This window comes from Rhinatrema bivittatum, chromosome 6 (assembly GCF_901001135.1).
Source record: "Rhinatrema bivittatum chromosome 6, aRhiBiv1.1, whole genome shotgun sequence".
NCBI lineage: Eukaryota > Metazoa > Chordata > Amphibia > Gymnophiona > Rhinatrematidae > Rhinatrema > Rhinatrema bivittatum.
Genome location: NC_042620.1, coordinates 328,899,888 through 328,919,462, shown reverse-complemented (window position 1 = coordinate 328,919,462; position 19,575 = coordinate 328,899,888). Strand labels below are relative to the sequence as shown.

General features: G+C 43.3%; 1 protein-coding gene across 4 annotated transcripts in view; it reads right to left on the bottom strand.

Annotated features, from left to right (window-relative positions):
• Window positions 1-19,575, bottom strand: part of ABCB7 (ATP binding cassette subfamily B member 7) — a 169,065-nt gene that overhangs the window by 10,789 nt on the left and 138,701 nt on the right. For all 4 annotated transcript variants that reach the window (XR_003857574.1, XM_029607661.1, XM_029607662.1 and 1 more), the window contains one exon: window positions 9,840-9,947. Coding sequence is in view for 3 of the 4 variants with exons in the window: in XM_029607661.1 (XP_029463521.1) it covers window positions 9,840-9,947 (108 nt within the window). In the remaining variant the exon portion in view is untranslated. The remainder of the gene's footprint in view (window positions 1-9,839; window positions 9,948-19,575) is intronic.

The following is a 19,575-nucleotide window of genomic DNA, read 5'->3' as shown; positions in this document are numbered from 1 at the left end:
CAGATGTCCTCAGCCTGGAGGAGACTGACTGTGGCCGTTCTTCAGCGACCTTATTCGTTGACGGAACGGACAGCCCCGCCGATGTCGATGGTTCCGTGTCCATCGCTGCGGCTCCATGGTCCTTCAGCGTCAATGCCACCGATGGCTTGGACTATCTTGCTCCAAAGAGCTTCTACATCTAGTTGATGTAAGTGCGACATCCTTTCAGGGTCATTTGGTTGCAGAGATGACACCCCTGAACATCATGCGATGCCCCCAGGCACAGGATGCAGACATCGTGCAGGTCCGTGATGGACATGGTCCTCAGGCACTGAGGGCATTGGCGGAAACCAATGGCCATAGTCGAAACAAACTGGTGAAACTGGCAACAGCAGTGCGATAGATACTGGCAGGTACTGAGACACCGCCACCATGGGGAATGGAACAAAAAGAAACTTGCTGGCTCGACGAAAAACCTAAGAGGCTAGAGGGAACCTGAGAAGGACCTAGACACGAAAAAGCCTTAAAAATATTGATGAAAGTTTTCCTTCACTTTTTATTTATTTTTTTTTAAAGAAAGAAGCACGAGCTCAGAGAAATGCGAGAAAAAGCTCTGCAGAAAAAAAAAAAAGACTGAAGCAGGACCCATGCAGATGCGTGGATTTGGGCATGCTCAGTATGTCCAGTCAAAGTTCTAGAAACTTTGACAAGTTTTCCGTGCTGGGCTCCATCCGACGTCACCCATGTGCGAGGACTACCATCCTGTTTGTCCTAGGAGAACAACATGTTTAAGGCCTTTGTAGAGCAAACAATCTATTTTGTGACAGGGAAAATGTATTCAAGACCATCTCGCTACAAAGCATACCTGGACTGAAATTCACTGCCATGTCCATGCACTGCATATGTAAATTTAGTGCAACAAGATCAGAATTGTATAGCCCAATGATTGTCAACATAAGCATAAGAACATAAATGCCATACTGGGTCAAGACCAAGGGTCCAAACTCAGTATCTTGTTTTCAACAGGGGCCAATCCAAGTCACAAGTACCCAAACATTAGATAGATCACAAGCTACTATTGCTTATTAATTACCTTCATAGTATGGATTTATCCTATAGGAACTTATCCAAACCTTTTTTAAACCCAGTTACACTAACTGCTGTAACCACATCCTCTGGCAATGAATTGCAGAGCTTAACTATGTGCTGAGTGAAAAAGAATTTTCTTTGATTTGTTTTAAATGAGCTACTTGCTAACTTCATGGAGTGCCTCCTGGTCCTTCTATTATCTGACAGAGTAAATAACCGATTCACATTAACTTGTTCAAGTCCTTTCATGATTCTGTAGACTTCTATCATATCCCCCCCTCAGTCTTCTCCAAACTGAACAGTCCTAACACTTCTTTGGCCTTTCCTCATAGGGCAGCCGTTACAGGTCTTACTGTAATTATTCTTAATCAAATTACAACTCGGTATATACAGGATCAGAGCAAGGATCAAACCCCATGCAAGAGAAACGTGCAGTGAATTCTGTGTCGCAATGGGACATTAGTTTGCCTCTTGAAAGGAAGAGAAGCCAACATGGCTGATCACCAACTGCTACGAGAGACCCCTGACACTCCCCCACCTCCTTCCTGCCCCAGACTCCTTGGGGTGTTAGTGCTGCCGAAGTTTCAAGAAAAGCTCTTTTTTTTTTTTTAGTGGGGGTAGGGAGGAAGAGGAAAAAATTGGGAACTACCCAAAGAGTGTGGCAGCTAGCGTCATCTCAAAAGTGAATGGAGCTGGGATAGATTCCAATTAGATTTTAGAAGCTTTGAGTAAGGCGAATGCTGCCCAGCCCGACATAAATATATAGAGGCAACCAACTGTGTGGCAGGATGAATGATAACTCTTAACATTAAAATAACACAGATTGCTTGGAGTACATTGATTTTTTTTTTTTAATAGATGCTTTTTAAAAAGATGGTTATTAGATGAAAAACTGCATAGATTTCTATTGATTCCTAACCACAATTTACAGGTAATTTTACCTGCTCCTGACAGCTGCTATTAAACATCCAGGGAGAACAAATAGGGACCTGTCTACTATAATGCTGCCTGTGCATGGTAGGATCTGTGCAACATTGATGGGCACAACCACCTAGCATTTTGGAAAAGGACCTTAAATGAACCAACCACTTAGGACGGGGGTAGGCAAACAGGTCTGGTTTTCAGGATATCCACAATGAATATGCATATGAGAGATTTGCATGCAACTGTGTCATACATATTTATTTTGCAGCACTCAGGCATGTATTGCCCACTCCTTAAGATGTTTTCTTGGCTTGGGGGCAGGTGCTTTTTTAGCCTTGGGTCTTGTTATTTCATACAGAAGTTTCAGCTTTTGGTCAGTGTAGGAAGGTCAGGCTCTGAGCTATGTCAAGTTAAGAAAAAATGCTGCATGGCCCAGACCTGGAGATCAGCAGCAGTGCAGAACGCTGAAGCACAGGGGGTCACAGCTACATTGCAGAGAGGATGCCCTGAAAACTCGAGGAGAACTGCATGCTTAAGAGTCATTATCGCTTATTTATATCGTGCTCTTCCAACCAGAGAGTTCAAAGCATGTTACAATAGGTTCGTGATGCACGGAACACAGAGGGGGTTCAAATAATGGGTACATTGAAGATATGATGGGTGGGTGCTAGTACAGCAACGAAGGGGCAGCATGGTGCACCGTGTAGTTACTAATCAAATAATGGGTACATTGAAAATATGATAGATGGGTGGGTGATAGTACAGCAACGAAGGGGCAGCATATGGTGCACCGTGTAGTTACTAATCAAATGGAAGCAGCCCATTAGGGTTTCCAACAACCGAGCGGTGTAGTAAAAGCCTTTAGGGCAGCAATAATGAACAAGAGCAGAGTAGTATAATAGAAAGCATCTTGAATAAACAGAATATGAGCTGTGCATCTGTTGCTGCAGCTCGTTCTTTACAGATAAAGCAAGGTCATTCTTAGGAAGGAGAGAGGTAACTTCCTGGAGTGTCAGGGAGATAGGTGGTGTATTTGGCGCTGTTTGCTTTGGTGCAATTTCATTGAGCGGCTTGGGTTACAGATTTGCTCTGCAGGCTCATTCACAAAGCCAGACTAATTCTTTGTTGGCTCAAGAGATGCACTGAGACGTTCAGAACTGGACTTTCCCTTCTGTATTCTGGTAGCAAAATATTATTCAGGGAAGGCAATACGTACAAAAGGAGGATTAGAGAAACGGAGGAATATAGTGAGAAGGAGAACAGAATTGCCCAGTAAACCAGGTCACAAAATGTGACATCATTAAAGCTGGTTTTCCCATTGGCATGTCCTTCTAGCCCCTGGTTACTGCTGCTGCAAGTTATGCCTGCATGTGTGAACGGGAACTTCCTCCAGAAAAATACAAATGGGTATTCGGACTGCCATCATCATCATCATCATGAAATGAAGCAAATACAATACTTGCAAACTATTAATGCATGAATTATGTTGATCTTTTAACAAGAAGAAAATACATACAACACACTGTGAAAGCTGCTGTGTGTCAAGCAGTTAAATGACTGATTTTGCTCCACACCTCTCTCTACTGGCTGTCAGATTCTAGTACCCTCCCCTTCCAGCTGGGGGTGGGGTGAGTAAGAATCCTTTTCTAGGAAAAATGCCAAGGCCCTCTCCAGCAGTCTGCCAGCAGGGAGTAATGTATTCACAGTATGACTGAGCCCATCAGGCCAATTCTGCCAACCAAGAACCTGCAGCATCCAAATCTATTGAACGTGAGCCACCGTGCTGCTCCTGCACCATTACTGCGTTGCTTCTGCCATGCAGAACAAGAGGAAAGACTATTTTAAAACACTCGCACAGTGCATCGATAAAACCACCGCTTTATCAAGTTAGGATATAATGGGACGAACTAAGTTCTTGCATGCCGGCTTATGTGTAGTGAAGGGCTGTGTACCCGTGACGCTCATGCAAAAGGACTGGAGTTGTATTAACCAACGTACGTTTGCTGAATGGCTTAGCACAAGGCGAGAAAAACAGCAGACAGGTGAACAGAAAAGCCTACTGCACAATCTAATTTTATCTCCGCTCCCTGCATCTCAATGATGTGCCATTATCCCTGAAAGGTTCCTGCCTAACAAATACTGCTGCAATCAAACTAATCCTAGAAAAAAAAATCAATTCCTTTCCTACCACAGACACATCATTTGACACTTAACCACTAAAGATTTCTGGACACAAGTGCATCAACAGACAGCAAACACGCGCCGGCAGATTATCTGTCGTCCCCCCCACTATGGAAACTGAATGCATGCAGGGACTCCAAATCCAGAGAAAGGCAGAAGGGCTCAGCAGAAAAGCTTTATTATTCAAAGCCACTCAACAATTAACTGGTATTATAAGCAAACACTAGTGGGGTTCTTCTCGTTAGGGCGTCATTACTAGAAAGGGAAATGGTGGCGGGACAGACTGTGAGCAGGGATATTAATCATAAATGGAAAGGAAGAGGAGAAAATACATTTTTCCCAGAGGCTGTGCCAACTACATTGGAGCGGTCCTCTGATTTTTAATGCTACTAGATGCAACAATCCTGCAAGAGTTCTTTCTGTAAAGAGGAGTGGGCAGCGTCCATGCCAGCAAAAATAAGAGGGGAAATAAATAACTGGTGCATTAGGGTAACAGAAAGGTACGCTAAGGACACAGGTTAGCAGTCCAATACAGGGGCTGACCTGGTGGGTTTGATCGCCAGCTTACTGAGGGGGAAAGGGGAATTGGATTCAGACAGCAATCAGCAAGGGCTCTGACGTTTATGGTCTGGGGAACTGGATAAGCACAGGGGTAACCTGCTCCGAGCAGCACGGGATTACAACTCTTAACCAATAAGCCTTGATGCAACTGCAACATCGCTCTCTGCTTTGAAGGAGGGGTTTGGGGTGGGGGGAGAGGAATTTGGATTCAGAGACAAACATGAGCCATGACTTTTTGTTTTGTTTTAAAGACTAGGGTACTGATGCTCAGACATTAAGGAAAAAACACACAGGACAGTTTCTACGGTCAAATCCATAAGCAAGGCACATTAAGCAGCGATGACAGAGAGGGGGTAACCCGCGCGGCATGGCAGATATCGTCATGGGAAGCTTGCTGGGCAGACTGGATGGACCATCATGCCTGTGTGTCTGGCTGGGGACGAGATTGCAGCGTTCACAGCCCCTGGGAGGGGGAGGGAGAAGGCATCATGGCCTTTGTGCAACAGTGAGAAGAAGTGACTGGACTTGGAGCCCACGACTGCAGGATTCGGGCAGGAGCTCTGAGGCATGGCATCCACAAGCCCAGGATAGTGGCAACAATATCTGGATTAAGGTAAGTTGGGAAGGAGGAAATAAGTCAGAGAAAAACATCCCAGGCTGTTGTGATTGGTGCAAAGCAGCCAATCCCAGACCTCATTCTGACTGAGTAAGAAAGAAAAATCTGGGCCCAATGGGGAATTTAAAAAAAAAAAAAAAAAAAGAAACCATATCTCTATATAAGAAGCACGTGGAACAAACGCGTCAGAACTGCTAACAACATAAGAACATGCCATACTGGGTCAGACCAAGGGTCCATCAAGCCCAGCATCCTGTTTCCAACAGTGGCCAATCCAGGCCATAAGAACCTGGCAAGAACCCAAAAACTAAGTCTATTCCATGTTACCAAAAGGAATCCATCTCTCTATATAAGAAGCGCGTGGAACAAACGCGTCAGAAGTGCTAAAGTAAACGTCTCTAAACGTATGTAGTTTTCTTTGCAGTATAAATTCTGGCTATTAGCTGTTTCATATTGTGTGTGGTATTAGGAAAAGAGGGAGAGTATAAGACCACTCTTTAGTGAGCCGTGCATAACTAGAGGACTCCATCAGTCACTGGAGACAGAAGATCATTCAGCAGGCTTACTTCCTGTAATGTTGATTGTATTTTCCATACTCTACCCTATATCTTTACTTATTACCATTTTGTAATCATTTCCTCTCTTTTCCTACCCTTTTATTGTAATCATTCTATATATATAATGTCTATCTTCTGTCTCCAGTGACTGATGGAGTCCTCTAGTTATGCATGGCTCACAGCTCTATATAATGCAAACGTCATCACCACAGGCACACACCCTCAACCAGCAGGAGTCGCTCCAGCAACGGCGACTGCACCGCAAAGCTCACAGCGGCAGACACCCAACCCCTTCTAAACTAAAAAAAGAAAGGAAAAGAGAAGGGCAGGAGCCCCAACAATACACCCGATCAGGAGGCCTGCCCCCCCCCCCCGTCATCAGCACAGGCACACACCCTCAAGTGAATCCTACGATTCAAAAAGAAGAGCGATACCTAGGCATTGCGTGCCGAAGGGACGCGACAAAGGGGCACTCCCCTTTGTGCACCCCTTAGTGCAAGCTTTAGTATTTACACAAACCAGAAATTCCTACTATCAATACACCTCATCTCTACCTTCTGCCTAACCAAAATGGAAACCACCAAGCCTCCTCCTAAAAATACTTCGAATGAAAAAATCACGATTCACAAGAAAATAAGTACAATCTCTCACTCCAAATGCATATTTCTATCATTCATCCTTATTAACGCACAATCAATAGTTTAAAAAAAATGCCTATCATCTCAGACTTACTCTTCGACTTAGTTTTTGGATACTTGCCAGGTTCTTATGGCCTGGATTGGCCACTGTTGGAAACAGGATGCTGGGCTTGATGGACCCTTGGTCTGACCCAGTATGGCATTTTCTTATGTTCTTATAAACCAGATTTCATAGCAATCACTGAAACCTGGATAAAAGACTCTGACAACATCTTAACCAAATAGAAGACCCTTCATACAAATTATGCACAATCCCCAGACCAAGAAAAAAAGGTGGTGTCTAATGCTAATCAAAGAAAAGCTTACAAATGAAACTTACCACAGCTAAGTCATGCTCCCCTTTCAAAATAGCCCTATGACTCTTCAAAGCTACAAATCTGTCTAGTATACTGTCCTCCTGCAACCTTAGAACGAAACTGCTCCCCATTTATAGAATTCATGATTGCCAACCTAACCCTCAATAAACCAATCATTATCCTTGGCGACTTTAACTTACACATGGACATACGTCCCCTATCATACACATGCAAAACAATCACAGATGCTCTTGCAACAATTGGAGTAGAACAAACTAACAAACAACTCAACAACTCTACACATACCCAATCTCCAATACCATCTCTGGAAATAACACCCTGGAATGAATTCGATTTTGCCTCATCACTTGAAATCCAAAAAATAATCAGAAAAATGAATCCAGCAAATCACCCCATTGACGGCATCCCCATACAAACAATTAAACTGCTTGACAACTCAATAATAAAATCATTAATGGACAAAGTCAACCGCTCCCTCACTGAAGGGATATATCCTGAATGCTTAAAATCTGCAATCATCAAACCATTAATAAAAAAGAACAACCTAGATCCGGAAAACATCCAAAACTATAGACCCATATCTAATCTACCTTTCATTGCAAAAATCATAGAAAAAATCATCCACTTCCAACTATCAGATTACTTAGAAACAAACAACATACGTCACCCCGCACAATTTGGTTTCAGAAAAAACTTAAGCACGGAAGCATTACTCCTTTCACTTAATGACACAGTTCTTCGAGGATTCGACAAAGGACTAAGTTACATTTTATTACTCCTAGATTTGTCAGCCGCCTTTGACACAGTCAACCATTCCAATCTACTCGACAGACTTTATGAAATAGGAATATCAGGCACTATACTAAAATGGTTCACCTATTTATCTCAAAGAAGTTTCCAAGTAACATTCAACAACAACCTATCAAATAAAGTGAACCTAAATTCAGAAGTCCCACAAGGAATTGCACTGTCAGCAACACTTTTTAACATCTATCTCCTACCTATCTGTCACACACTGAATCGTCTGGGTTTGACCCATTTCCTTTACGCTGATGACATTCAAATATTAGTCCCAATTCAAAATACGCTCGAAGAAACCTATGATAAAATAAACCTCTCTCAAAAATCAAGCAATGTCTTTCCAACCTGAAACTCATAATTAACATCGAGAAAACTGAATTAATCTTCCTTGACAAAAAAATCAATGACTCACCCATACAACCACTCAAAACAGAAAACACAGAAACAATCTCTCCTGTTGACCATGCTAGAAACCTTGGAATTACAATTGACAAAGAATTATCCTTCAAAACCCATAACACAAATAAAATCAAAGATGGTTATCACAAATTACTGACACTCAGACGTCTCAAACCCTTCCTCACACAAAATGATTTTAGAACAGTCCTGCAACTGCTACTATTTGCAAACCTGCAATGCTCTACTCCTTGGCCTCCCTTTTACCACCATCCGTCCACTCCAAATACTGCAGAACGCAGCCACCAGGATTCTTATAGGAACTAAGAAACAAGAACACATTACACCTACTCTCATATCCTTACACTGGCTCCCAATTAAATATAGAATAGACTATAAAGTTTTATCAATCCTTCACAAAATAATCGCAGGACAACAAAACTACTGGCTAACTGAACACATTGAATTACATGCTCCAAAAAGGAATCTTCGCTCAATGAATAAAGGCCTCCTCAAAATTCCTCTTGCAAAAGTCACCCATCTAGCATCAACCTGAGAGAGAGCTATCCCCATCATTAGCCCATCACTATGGAACTCTTTACCCCACAATCTAAGAATTCAATTTGACACCAAAACATTCAAAAAAGATTTTAAAACCTGGCTATTTACCAGAGCCTTCTCAGATGCACTTAATCACCAACAGCAGCAGACTCCCAACCAGACAACACCAAGAAACCAGAGATACCACCCTGTCAACCCATGAAAGCTCAACAGAACCACGAAATCTACAATAATCATCCAAGAACTTTTTTTCCTATATAAAAACTAACTCTAAAATTAATTCCTACAATGTTACCCAACTTTATCTATGAAATTCTATGTTAAAACTAATGTTATTCTCATTTTTTTTCCTGTAAACCATTATGATGGCAAAACCGAATATACGGTATACAAAACATGTTAAATAAATAAAATAAATATTCCTTTGGCATCACATGTAAAATAGTCCTATCAATAATGCGATCTGAATCTAATTGCCATTAAATACTCCTGCACTTCAGGAATACTGAAGGCTTTCCTGCCCGTGTGTGTCTGAAGTTCAGAGCTTCACCTTTACTCCCCCTGATTCTAGCAGTTTAACAGTTAACAGCAGTGTTTTGTAATTCTCTTCCCCTGGAAACAGGGACCTGTGTGTTGTAGGTTTCCCTTCATGCATGGTCTTCACAGCACCTCTACTTCCTTCCTTCTGGTTTCACAACAGTGATACTAAATACTTTTTCCTGCCTGGATGTACAGGTAAAAGAACCCCATATTTCCTGGGTGTGCACCAGCCCTGGATTAACCATTAAGCAAATTAAGCATGTTCATAGGGCACCAAGGGAAGGGACACCAGAAGGTGTTGAAAATGAGCATTTTTTTCTATTGCCCCCCCTAGTTATAAGTAAATAATTTGCTTACACTGCTAAATAAAAGAAAAATACAATTCTATTTCATGTAGTTGTAGGATCTAGCCTGGGGGTTGGCCTGGAAGAAAACTGAATTTTTAATCTATTTCACCTTAATGTCTTGTCAGTGGAAGGGGCACCACTGTTGGGCTGTGCTTAGGTCATCAGCCGGCCTTAATCCGGCTCTGGTGCACGCACACGCGTGTCAGGGAGCGAAGGGCCTGGTGCTGCTGGAACAGTAAGGTCTTCCCTGGGGCACTGAGCTGTTTTCTCACCTGATTCAGGACAATAATTTCATCCGCATCAACGATCGTTGACAATCTGTGTGCGATGAAAACAGATGTTCTGTGTTTCACAATATCCCTCATGGCACTCAGAATGTTCTGTAGGTTTAGAAAGAATTAACATATAATTCCCATATCTATACAGAAAAACAGTATACGTTAGCCAAGATTTTTTGATAAAAGTTTGTTGAAAGAAAACTACCAAGAAGTTTGAATAGAAATACTTGTATTAGTTTAAGATGCAATCTTTGAAAGCATTGTTAGCCTACTACATACAGGTGTCATGTAACAGCAGTATTCATTATCTACCATGAGACGGATGAAGTATCTGAATGCTCTCCAGTAATAATATCAGTCCTAAAAAAATAAGTAGGTAGGCTGGAACTATCACAGGTAAAACAAAAGAAGGGACTGAGAGAGCACCTTAGACTGGCGAGTTCCAAATTCAGCAGAGGCCAACAAAAAAAAGAGGATGCATCCCTCGGTAGGGAGAGGGCTGGGCAGGAACTAAAATGTTATAATCCATCTTCCCGGCAAGAGCTCTGCAGGGCTCCCCCATGCTGTCCAACCCCCAAATCCAGAAAAAACTACTCAGGGGGGGGGGGGGGGGGGGGGGGGGGGGGAAGAGTCAGAAACACACAAAGAAAACCCCGCCAAGATAACCAATTCAGGTTCCACAAACTGCCTGGCAATAATCCACTCAAAAGGTGATATGGGGCTTTAGTTTTCTGCATGGGTAAGCAGCCTTTCATCAGGAGCAGGAATTCTCTCTTACTGCCAATACCGTTCCATCAACTCTCCCACAGGCTGCACAAAGGGTTACGTACAGGTCGTGGTAACAGGAGCCCAACACTCCTCCCTCAGCAAGGCTGGCCCCCTTTCCACCTGTTGATTCAAGCACAGCTGGCCAAACCCCACCCCCCACCAGTCTGGGGTTCTTGGTCTGAGAAAAAAAAAATCTTAAAAGAAAGCAAACGATCACCAAATATATCCATTTCTGAGGTGAAGCACGCAGCAGACAACATGATGCATAACATTTGGAATCTGGGCGTGAAGGCGCAGACGCTGAGAGAGTTAACGGGACGGTAATTGATGGTAACACAAAACTCCTATTCCATTTCACTTTCAGTTTGCATCAAGGGACTTTCCAAAGGGTTGGGTTGAAGGCAGCTTGCAGACCCTTCCTTCCAACACTACCGTCTGCCCATGATCACTATTCTATTCAGTAATGTTCAGGTGCGTATGGAAACTTTCCGTCTGTCCTCCACGGGATGCAGACAGCTACCCTACCAATCTTGTGGAATGAAACTTAAGGACGCGGCACGGCAATTTCTTATGTTCTTATCTGATTTTTTTTATACGCTTCTGAAACACATCTAATCTAACAGCAAACTGATGGCTTTGAAACTGACACCTTTTTATTTTTTTTTAAACTTGGTCCATAAAAAGCAAACATGTTCGGATTTTCTGAAAGTTTACATTCTTCACAAATAAAACTTGAATGCTCTCTTACCGTCTAAAGAATGAGCTCCTTCTTGGATGAAGCAGGGCTCGGACACATGGAGGTCGATATTGAAAGGCTTCCTCCAGGTACTTTTTTAGGAGTCACCTGGACAAAACCCAAGATTTCAACAATTCCACCCCGCATCTCTCACTACCCACATAAAAATGTAGCTGGGTAGCGAGAGGTGGCACTGGGGGCAGGGATTATATTAGCTGGTGAGCACTTACATTTGGCACTACTCAGTTAAAGCTTGCCAGGCAAGTCTAGTCAGAAAAACAGCGATGGCGGAAGGGCAGGGCCAGCGCAACCCACTAAGCAAGCTCTGCCCTTTGCACAGGACGGCGGCTTGGAGGGGGGGGGGGGCTGCAGCTTGGGAGCCACCTGTGGCCTGGTGGACCCCAAGCAGCACAAGATACGGTGGCGCCTTGCGGATGCCCAATGAGCAGGATTGGTTCAAATGAAGAGGGTGGCCCAGATCTGCCAACCGACAGAAGAAAAGAAAGGCCCGGTGTGTGCTAGAAAGGGAGTGCATGTGTGTGTGTGTGAGTGAGAAGGAGCACGCGTGTATTTACGGATGTGTATATGGGAGAGAAGAACGTTTATGCACCTCCCACCCCAACCACCTCAGTGGGAATGGAAATGAGAAGTTCCCAATATGATCAGCGGGGGATCCTTATTAGTTTTAATTATTGGCTGTTTGATGCATCTGTTTTTGAAATATTTTGCTGGTGTCTGGGAAACAAAAATTAAGCTTTTCATTATGGAATGTTTGTCAGCTGTACTGAAACATTTCTTTTTATTAGTATGATTATACAATTTTGATTTATGATTCATATTTCTTGATTTTGTTTAATGGTTTATGAGGAATGTTCTGTTTGTTTCGCCATTTGTTCCACTGTATACACAGTCTGGCTTCTTGCAGTTTCCAGTTCACTTTTTGTCTGCACATTTCTATTTATATTTTATGGTATCTTTTTATTCTGTATTTGGGGAGGATCGGTATTCTGCATGTGTAAACAAGATGAGGTATTCTGCTAGCGTATTCTGCGGCGACCAGAATTGTACACAGTATTCAAGGTGCGGTCTCACCATGGAGTGATACAGAGGCATTATGACATTTTCCGTTTTATTCACCATTCCCTTTCTAATAATTCCCAACATTGTTTGCTTTTTTGACTGCCGCAGCACACTGCACCGACGATTTCAATGTGTTATCGTGACGCCTAGATCTCTTTCTTGGGTAGTAGCACCTAATATGGAACCTAACATTGTGTAACTACAGCAAGGGTTATTTTTCCCTATATGTATCACCTTGCACTTGTCCACATTAAATTTCATCTGCCATTTGGATGCCCAATTTTCCAGTCTCACAAGGTCTTCCTGCAATTTATCACAATCTGCTTGTGATTTAACTACTCTGAACAATTTTGTATCTGCAAATTTAATTACTTCACTCTTCATATTTCTTTCCAGATCATTTATAAATATATTGAAAAGTAAGGGTCCCAATACAGATATTTAATAAATGTTGTCCTGCCCATGAGAACAGTTGTGCTATTTTTCCCATCACTGCTTGAGATACAATAAAGCAGTTTTTCTTATCTGGAACAGATATTCTCAGAGGACACAGGATGTAAATGCTTACACAGCAAAGCTATTTTTCAGGTAGTCTGGTGCTGGTACTGTGTACCAGCACTTTTTTCTTTCATCTGATTGATTTGCCCTATGGTCTCAAAAAAAAAAATCGTGCATCCTGCATGTGAGTACCAGCACCTTTTTTCCAGAAAAAAAAGCACTGCATACAGGTGACACCCTCAGATGGAAATTTGATTTCAAAGTCTCTAGAAATTTTGAGCACGCACAGCATTCTATACTACCACATGTCCATGCAGGAGCCCCTTCAGTCTATAATTTAGCTTGGACAAGGCGAGAAGGGTGGGTTTTGTGACGACCAACATCCTGCTGACCTCAGAAAACTCCCGTTACAAAGTAAGCAACTCTGCTTTCTCCGAGGACAAGCAGGATGGCAGTCCTCACGCATGGGGGAATCCCTAGCTACAGACTGCTCCCAAATGAAAAAAAGGAGAAAACCCAAAACAGTGCCAACAGGCAAAAATAGTTTTGGTGCAAACAAGTCATTTTTGTATTTCCTGCATTTCTTATAGGGGCAGCCTGGAACCAAAACAACGGGGCCTTGAGGGGAGGGTTGTTCTACACCGCAAAGAGACTCCTTAGGACAGACTGGCTAAACCTACAATTGTGTCAGGAGCCATGGGATGAGGCTGAATGTTTTCTCTGGGATCAGGAAGTACTTTGAAGTACAATCCTAGCCCTCTTTCCCTTGGTGGAATGGGCTTCACCACAATTCCTGATGCTGAGAGACTGTCCAGGTGAGTTTTGGGGTGTGATTTGGAGGTCTGTCCTAGAGGTGTAGTCGGTACCCTTTTCAAATTATGCTGTGGACCCAAGTGTCTGAAGTCATTCTGGGCCAGCAGGTCATGTAAAACCGTCGCCATCTTCTGATAGGATGGTCCTTTGGCGCAGATACTGGGATCTCTGCTATGCTCTAGCTGAGTCAATACCCCGTTCCAGGCTTTGGATGAGGCAACAAGCAGTCCAGGTTTATTTATTTATTTAGGGTTTTTCTATACCGGCATTCGTGGTTAGAAACCACATCATGCCGGTTTACATATAACATAGGGGGTGTGAACGAAATAACAGAACATAAACAAGTGCAGAGATAACTTGAAGTTACAATATAACAAGGATCATATAACTGGGGAGAGAATTAGAGAAAGATAACAGAGTAGTTAATATTAATAATTTACATAATATTGTGAAGTCTCTTATATGATGTTGCTGTCCTTCAATTGGGGTCTGGGAAGGCTTGCTTAAATAGCCAAGTCTTAAGCCTTTTTCTGAAAGTAGGTAGGCATGGTTCTTGTCTCAAATCCGGCGGAATAGAATTCCATATTGAGGGTCCAGATGTGGAAAAGGCTCGGTCTCTAAAGGTTAGGTGGTGAGTGGTTTTGGTTTGGGGAACTTGGAGTGATCCTCTGTAGGCTTCTCTGATGGGTCTGGTGGATGTGTGTAGTTTGAGTGGTATTTGAAGATCGATCGTTGTTTGGTGGTGGATAGCCTTATAGATGATAGTGATGGATTTGTAGATAATTCTGAAGTGTATTGGCAACCAGTGCAAGCTCTTGAGAGTGGGAGAGATGTGATCTCTTCTCCTAGTGTTGGTCAGGATTCTTGCAGCTGAGTTCTGGAGCATCTGAAGGGGTTTGATAGAAGCGGAGGGGAGACCTAGTAAGATCGCATTGCAGTAATCTATCTTAGAAAAGATAACTGCTTGAAGGACCGTTCTAAAGTCTCGCACATGCAGGAGCGGTTTGATTCTTTTAAGTACCTGAAGTTTATAGAATCCGTCTTTAGTAGTTTGTTTAATGAAGGATTTTAAGTTAATATGGTTGTCGATAATTATTCCTAGGTCCCTTGTTTGGGTGGTAGGTGGAATGTTTGGAGGACATGGAGGTGGGTTGCTATTTTCTGGTGAGATAAGAAGTTCCGTCTTAGCTGTGTTTAATATCAGGTTTAAACTCGTGAGGAGGAAGTTGATTTCTTTAAGGCAGCGTTCCCAAAATTCAAGGTTACAGCTTTGGGGACCTCCACTGCCAAGTGTGAGCACGAGGTTCCTGCTGTTGATGGGCCAGAGGAAAATTTCTCCTTGGTTGATAGAATTACCTCCTCAGCACCACACTCAGGTCCTGCCCAGTTGAGGAGGATGGGACTAGAGTGGCAATGGAGTGGATTTGAAGCATTCACAATGGTCGTTAATCTGAACCATCACTTCTTTTACTCCTGGGGGAATTCTGCACACAAAAACTTAATTCTGCAAACTTTATATTGGTCAAAATGTTGAGATTACTTACCTGATAATCTCCTTTTCCTTAGTGTAGACAGATGGACTCAGAACGAATGGGTATAGTATGCTCGTTCTGAGTCCATCTGGCTACACGCCAGGAAATAACAATTTACATGACAGCTTTTAAGTAATAACATTTTAAATTAACACAGAAAAAAGTTATTACTTAGAGATGCAGAATTTTAAATATTTTGAGCAGAATTTCCCTAGAAATTCACTGTAAAAGTGTCTCTTCCACTTGCTCTCCCTACTCCCATGGCCACTTTGTCCTCTCAGGCCCCAACTCCTCCACTTGCCAGTATCTCTCCCCTCCACCTCTAGGCTCAACCCCTTCCACTCTATGGCCTGTCCCAGAGTTTGACCCCATTCTCAATACTGCCCCTCACACAGGCTCTCTCTCTCTCTAGTACACATACACACACCCTCTCACAGGCTCCCTTACACACATCCCCTCATACAGGGTCCCTCTCTCTTGCATACACACCCACACAAGCTCCCTTTCTCTCTCACACATACACCCTCATACAGTCTACCTAGGTCTCTCTCACACACCCCTTCACACAGGCTCTTTCCCACACATACACAATCCCTTCCAACAGGCTAGCACCCTCACATACACATGATCCCTTTTTCAAACACATGAGCTCCCAACCTCTCACACACATACACTCCTTCATAATCTCCTCATATAGGCTCCCTCTCTCTGGCACCCACACTCAAGCATCCCCCCCCCCCCCCGCTCATCCCCCTGCTCTCTCTCACCCTCCTTTCCCCTACACCCCTCTCTCCCTGCTCTCTCACCCTCCCCTCCCCCATACTCATTCACTCTCACCGGGGCCTTCATCTTCGTCATGAGCGGAGCACACTCCGTTCACGGCACACAGGGGCCTTCACCTTCGTGTGCTCTATTCGCAGCATGCCGGGGTCTCCTCTGCCATTTTCTGCACAGAAAATGGCAATTCCGCGCAGGGTGGGAATTCTGTGCAAATTCTGCGCTCCGCAGTAGCGCAGAATTCCCCCAGGACTATTCTTTGCTCTCATCTCCAAAGCGATACCTCCATTGCAAGGCATATCAAGGAGTTTCCTTGGATATCCAGCCAAAGGTCTGAGGGCTGCAGCCAGGTGAGCCTGAGGATGCCAATGCCCACTGCAGAGTCTTCATGCAACCTTGAAAACAATGCTTTCCAAACTCCATGCCCTTGACCACTAGTGACTCCCAAGTTGTCATGCTGCTTTCTAAGGAAGCTGGGGTGCCAGCTCTTATGGGATCTCAAAGTGCTTCTCCATGAAGTCAAGCTAGTGATGACACCCGCACAGAAGGGCCAGCAGGACATCAAGATCACACTCTGTGAGACAAATCTTTCATACAGTGGGCACTTATTGAAGCTGCTGACTTTCTTCTCTTTCCGGGCCATTAGATGAAAAACAAACATATAGAAACCAGACAACCCGATGTCTGAAAACAAAATAAATTACCACACAGCCACCGAAAAAAAAAAAAGGAAACAAACAGCCAAAACCTCTACCAGGTGACTATGAAGGAAAGAAAACAAAAAAGGTCCAGGCTCTGTGAAGGCCAATTCCTAAACAGGAGAGACAAAGAGCACCTGCAGGTGGGCTCCATGAAAAAGCTGAGAGTAAGGAGCCTCTCCCCCTGGTCATGGGGTAGTAGTATCATGCTGCACATGCACAGTAGAGTATGTTCAAAGGGTCTAGAAAGTCTGAAATCAAATTTCCATGCTGGGCACCATCTGTTATCATTACACTGGTATAAGGACTACTGTCTTGCTTGTACTTGAATTACTTTGACTATATTTTTAAAAGTTTTAGCCCACTGCAGTCAAAGATCTGCATGGGGAACAAAACATATTCATAAAATTGAAACAGTCATTAACAGAAACTAGACACAAGCTGCTATCAAGAGTGCCCTTAAAGTGTACTTTCACTTTTAGATATTATCTAAGCTTTCAAAAAAAAAAAAAGACTTCTTTGGTCGCAGCAATCCCCCAACACGAAATTACACAATATAGCCTTCACCTGAACCTTGCTGCTCCATAGTTTGGGGAAAACACACTGGCTTGTAGGTGCTTCCTGAAGGTTTTAAGCAAACATCAGCCTTAGGAGCTCAGGTATGGCATTTCAGAGAATTGGGCCTGTAACTGCAAACATCCTCTCTGCAAAGTGTGCCAATCTAAGAGGGAACTTCCAACAAATCCCTGCTAGATCTTTATACACGAAAGGGTCTCGATTTTTAGAAACATTCAGGAGCATTGCAGCTCAAAGTCTCGTGATTTAGTTTTGAAATACCATAAAGCATTTATTATAGCTCACATTTCTAAAATGTTCACATGAAGGTTTTTCTCCTCTTCCAAGCAGTGTTCTTGAGTAGGGCTGCCTGGTAGAGCAGCACTCCATCACTTCTGGCTTGCTTTGTATACTCAAGTCATTAAAGGAATCCCTTTGCATGGATGGATTCTATTTTTTTCCACCAGAGAAGAAAGTTTGTCAGGGGAGGTTGCCAGTAGGGTTTGAACTGGCAACAGATGGAAGATGAAGGGCTACAGTCTTAACAGATCCAACTAGGGATAGGAGCCCTAGGAGACCAAGAAAGGAGAAGATGGACACTCCCACCAGAGGACTAGGATTGACCAAAGCCAGACTAAAAGGGGTTAAGAACAGGAAGCTGATCAGAGCAACAAATTAGCCACCCAAGCTCTACTGCAAGGTTAACTTCTCTTCCATGGTGCAGCTCTGATTATCTCAAGTTTCAGCTGCAGCTTCAAGCTCCTGTTCTAGCTTCTGTTTTGTTTAGCTCCAATTCCCATTCCAAGCTCCAGTTTTCACTTCCAGTCCGCCCTGTCTCCAAGCTTCCAGCTTCTGCTTGGAGCTTTCGCTCCAGTCTTTGTGCAAAGCTGCAGACTTCAGTTCCTCTTCAGAGTTCTGCTTTGAACACATTCCTGAAAACAAACATTCAGAATGGTTTCCCTGGGCAACTTGATTCCCTTTCTCGAAAAAGAAGACTGGCTATGCTCTCCAGATCTAAAGGAGGCTTACATCTATATAGACAATTTCCAGGTGACAGAAAATATTTTAGATTTGTAGTAGAGAAGCACCACCTTCAATATTGCATACTGTCCTTTGGTCTGGCATCAGTGCCCTGCATATTTACAAAATGTCTGGTGGTGGTGGCGGCAGTACATCTGTGCAAATTGTGTGCGCATTTGTTTCCCTGCCTAGATAACTGGCTGATCAAGAGCATGTCTCAAGGCAGTGCTTCAGAATCATAACCATTTGGGTGTTAAGAGTTGCCAGGACTTGTCACCAACTACCCAGAGTCCCAACTTGAGCCTCTCTCAACTGGAATTTATAGGAGTGCGCTAGACATGACTCAGGTAAAAGCCTTCCTCCCGCAAGAGAGGATTATTACATTGATATCCACTGCAGAGAGGATTAAGAATGAGTCTGCAGGCATTAACGTGGGATAAGTTGAGGATGTTGAGTCTTAAGGCATCAGCAGTCCATGTTACTCCCTTGACACATTTCCATATGATCGCAGCAGAATCAAGCTACTCAATATCTCCAAGACAGCATCTATAGGTCTCTGTCCTGGTGACAGATTCCTTCCAATCTGGCCAATGGCGTACCCTTACAAATTCCTCCATTCTAAATTTCCTAACCATAAAAGCGTCATCGCCTAGGCTGGGGGTAAATAGGCTTTGGTTTAGCTCAGGAAGAGCTTCATTAGATAAACTTCTCTAGCTAAGGGCAATACAGTATGCTGTAAGAGCTTTCAGGCATCAATTGTCCAACAAAGTTATCCTCATTCAGTCAGACAACCAAGTAGCAATGTTCTTCATCAACAAGCAAGGAGGAATGTAATGTATCTCCTGTGTCAGGAGACTGTCTCATCTGAGGGACTGGGCCAATTCTCAGAGAATAGTACACAGGGCCACATACCTGAAAGGTGAGAAGAATGTTCTGGCAGACAGACCGAGTTGAGTCTTGGAGCCACACAGGTAGTCTTTGGACAAGGGAGGGGGGGTGTTTATTAAACAATATATTCTGTAAGTGGGGCACACCCATGATAGATCTGTTTGCATCTCTTCTGAATAAAAAGATCCCGTGACAAAATAGCCTCAGATACCTTTGCCCTGAATTGGGGTACATATATTCTTCAGAGGCAAACATCTTACTGAAACTCAGCTATTCTCTTAGCTTCCTATTGGCTGAGACAGATTTGGTTTCCCACAAGTCTGGAAGATATCCTTCAGGAATCCAATCAGATTGGGGAATTCGCC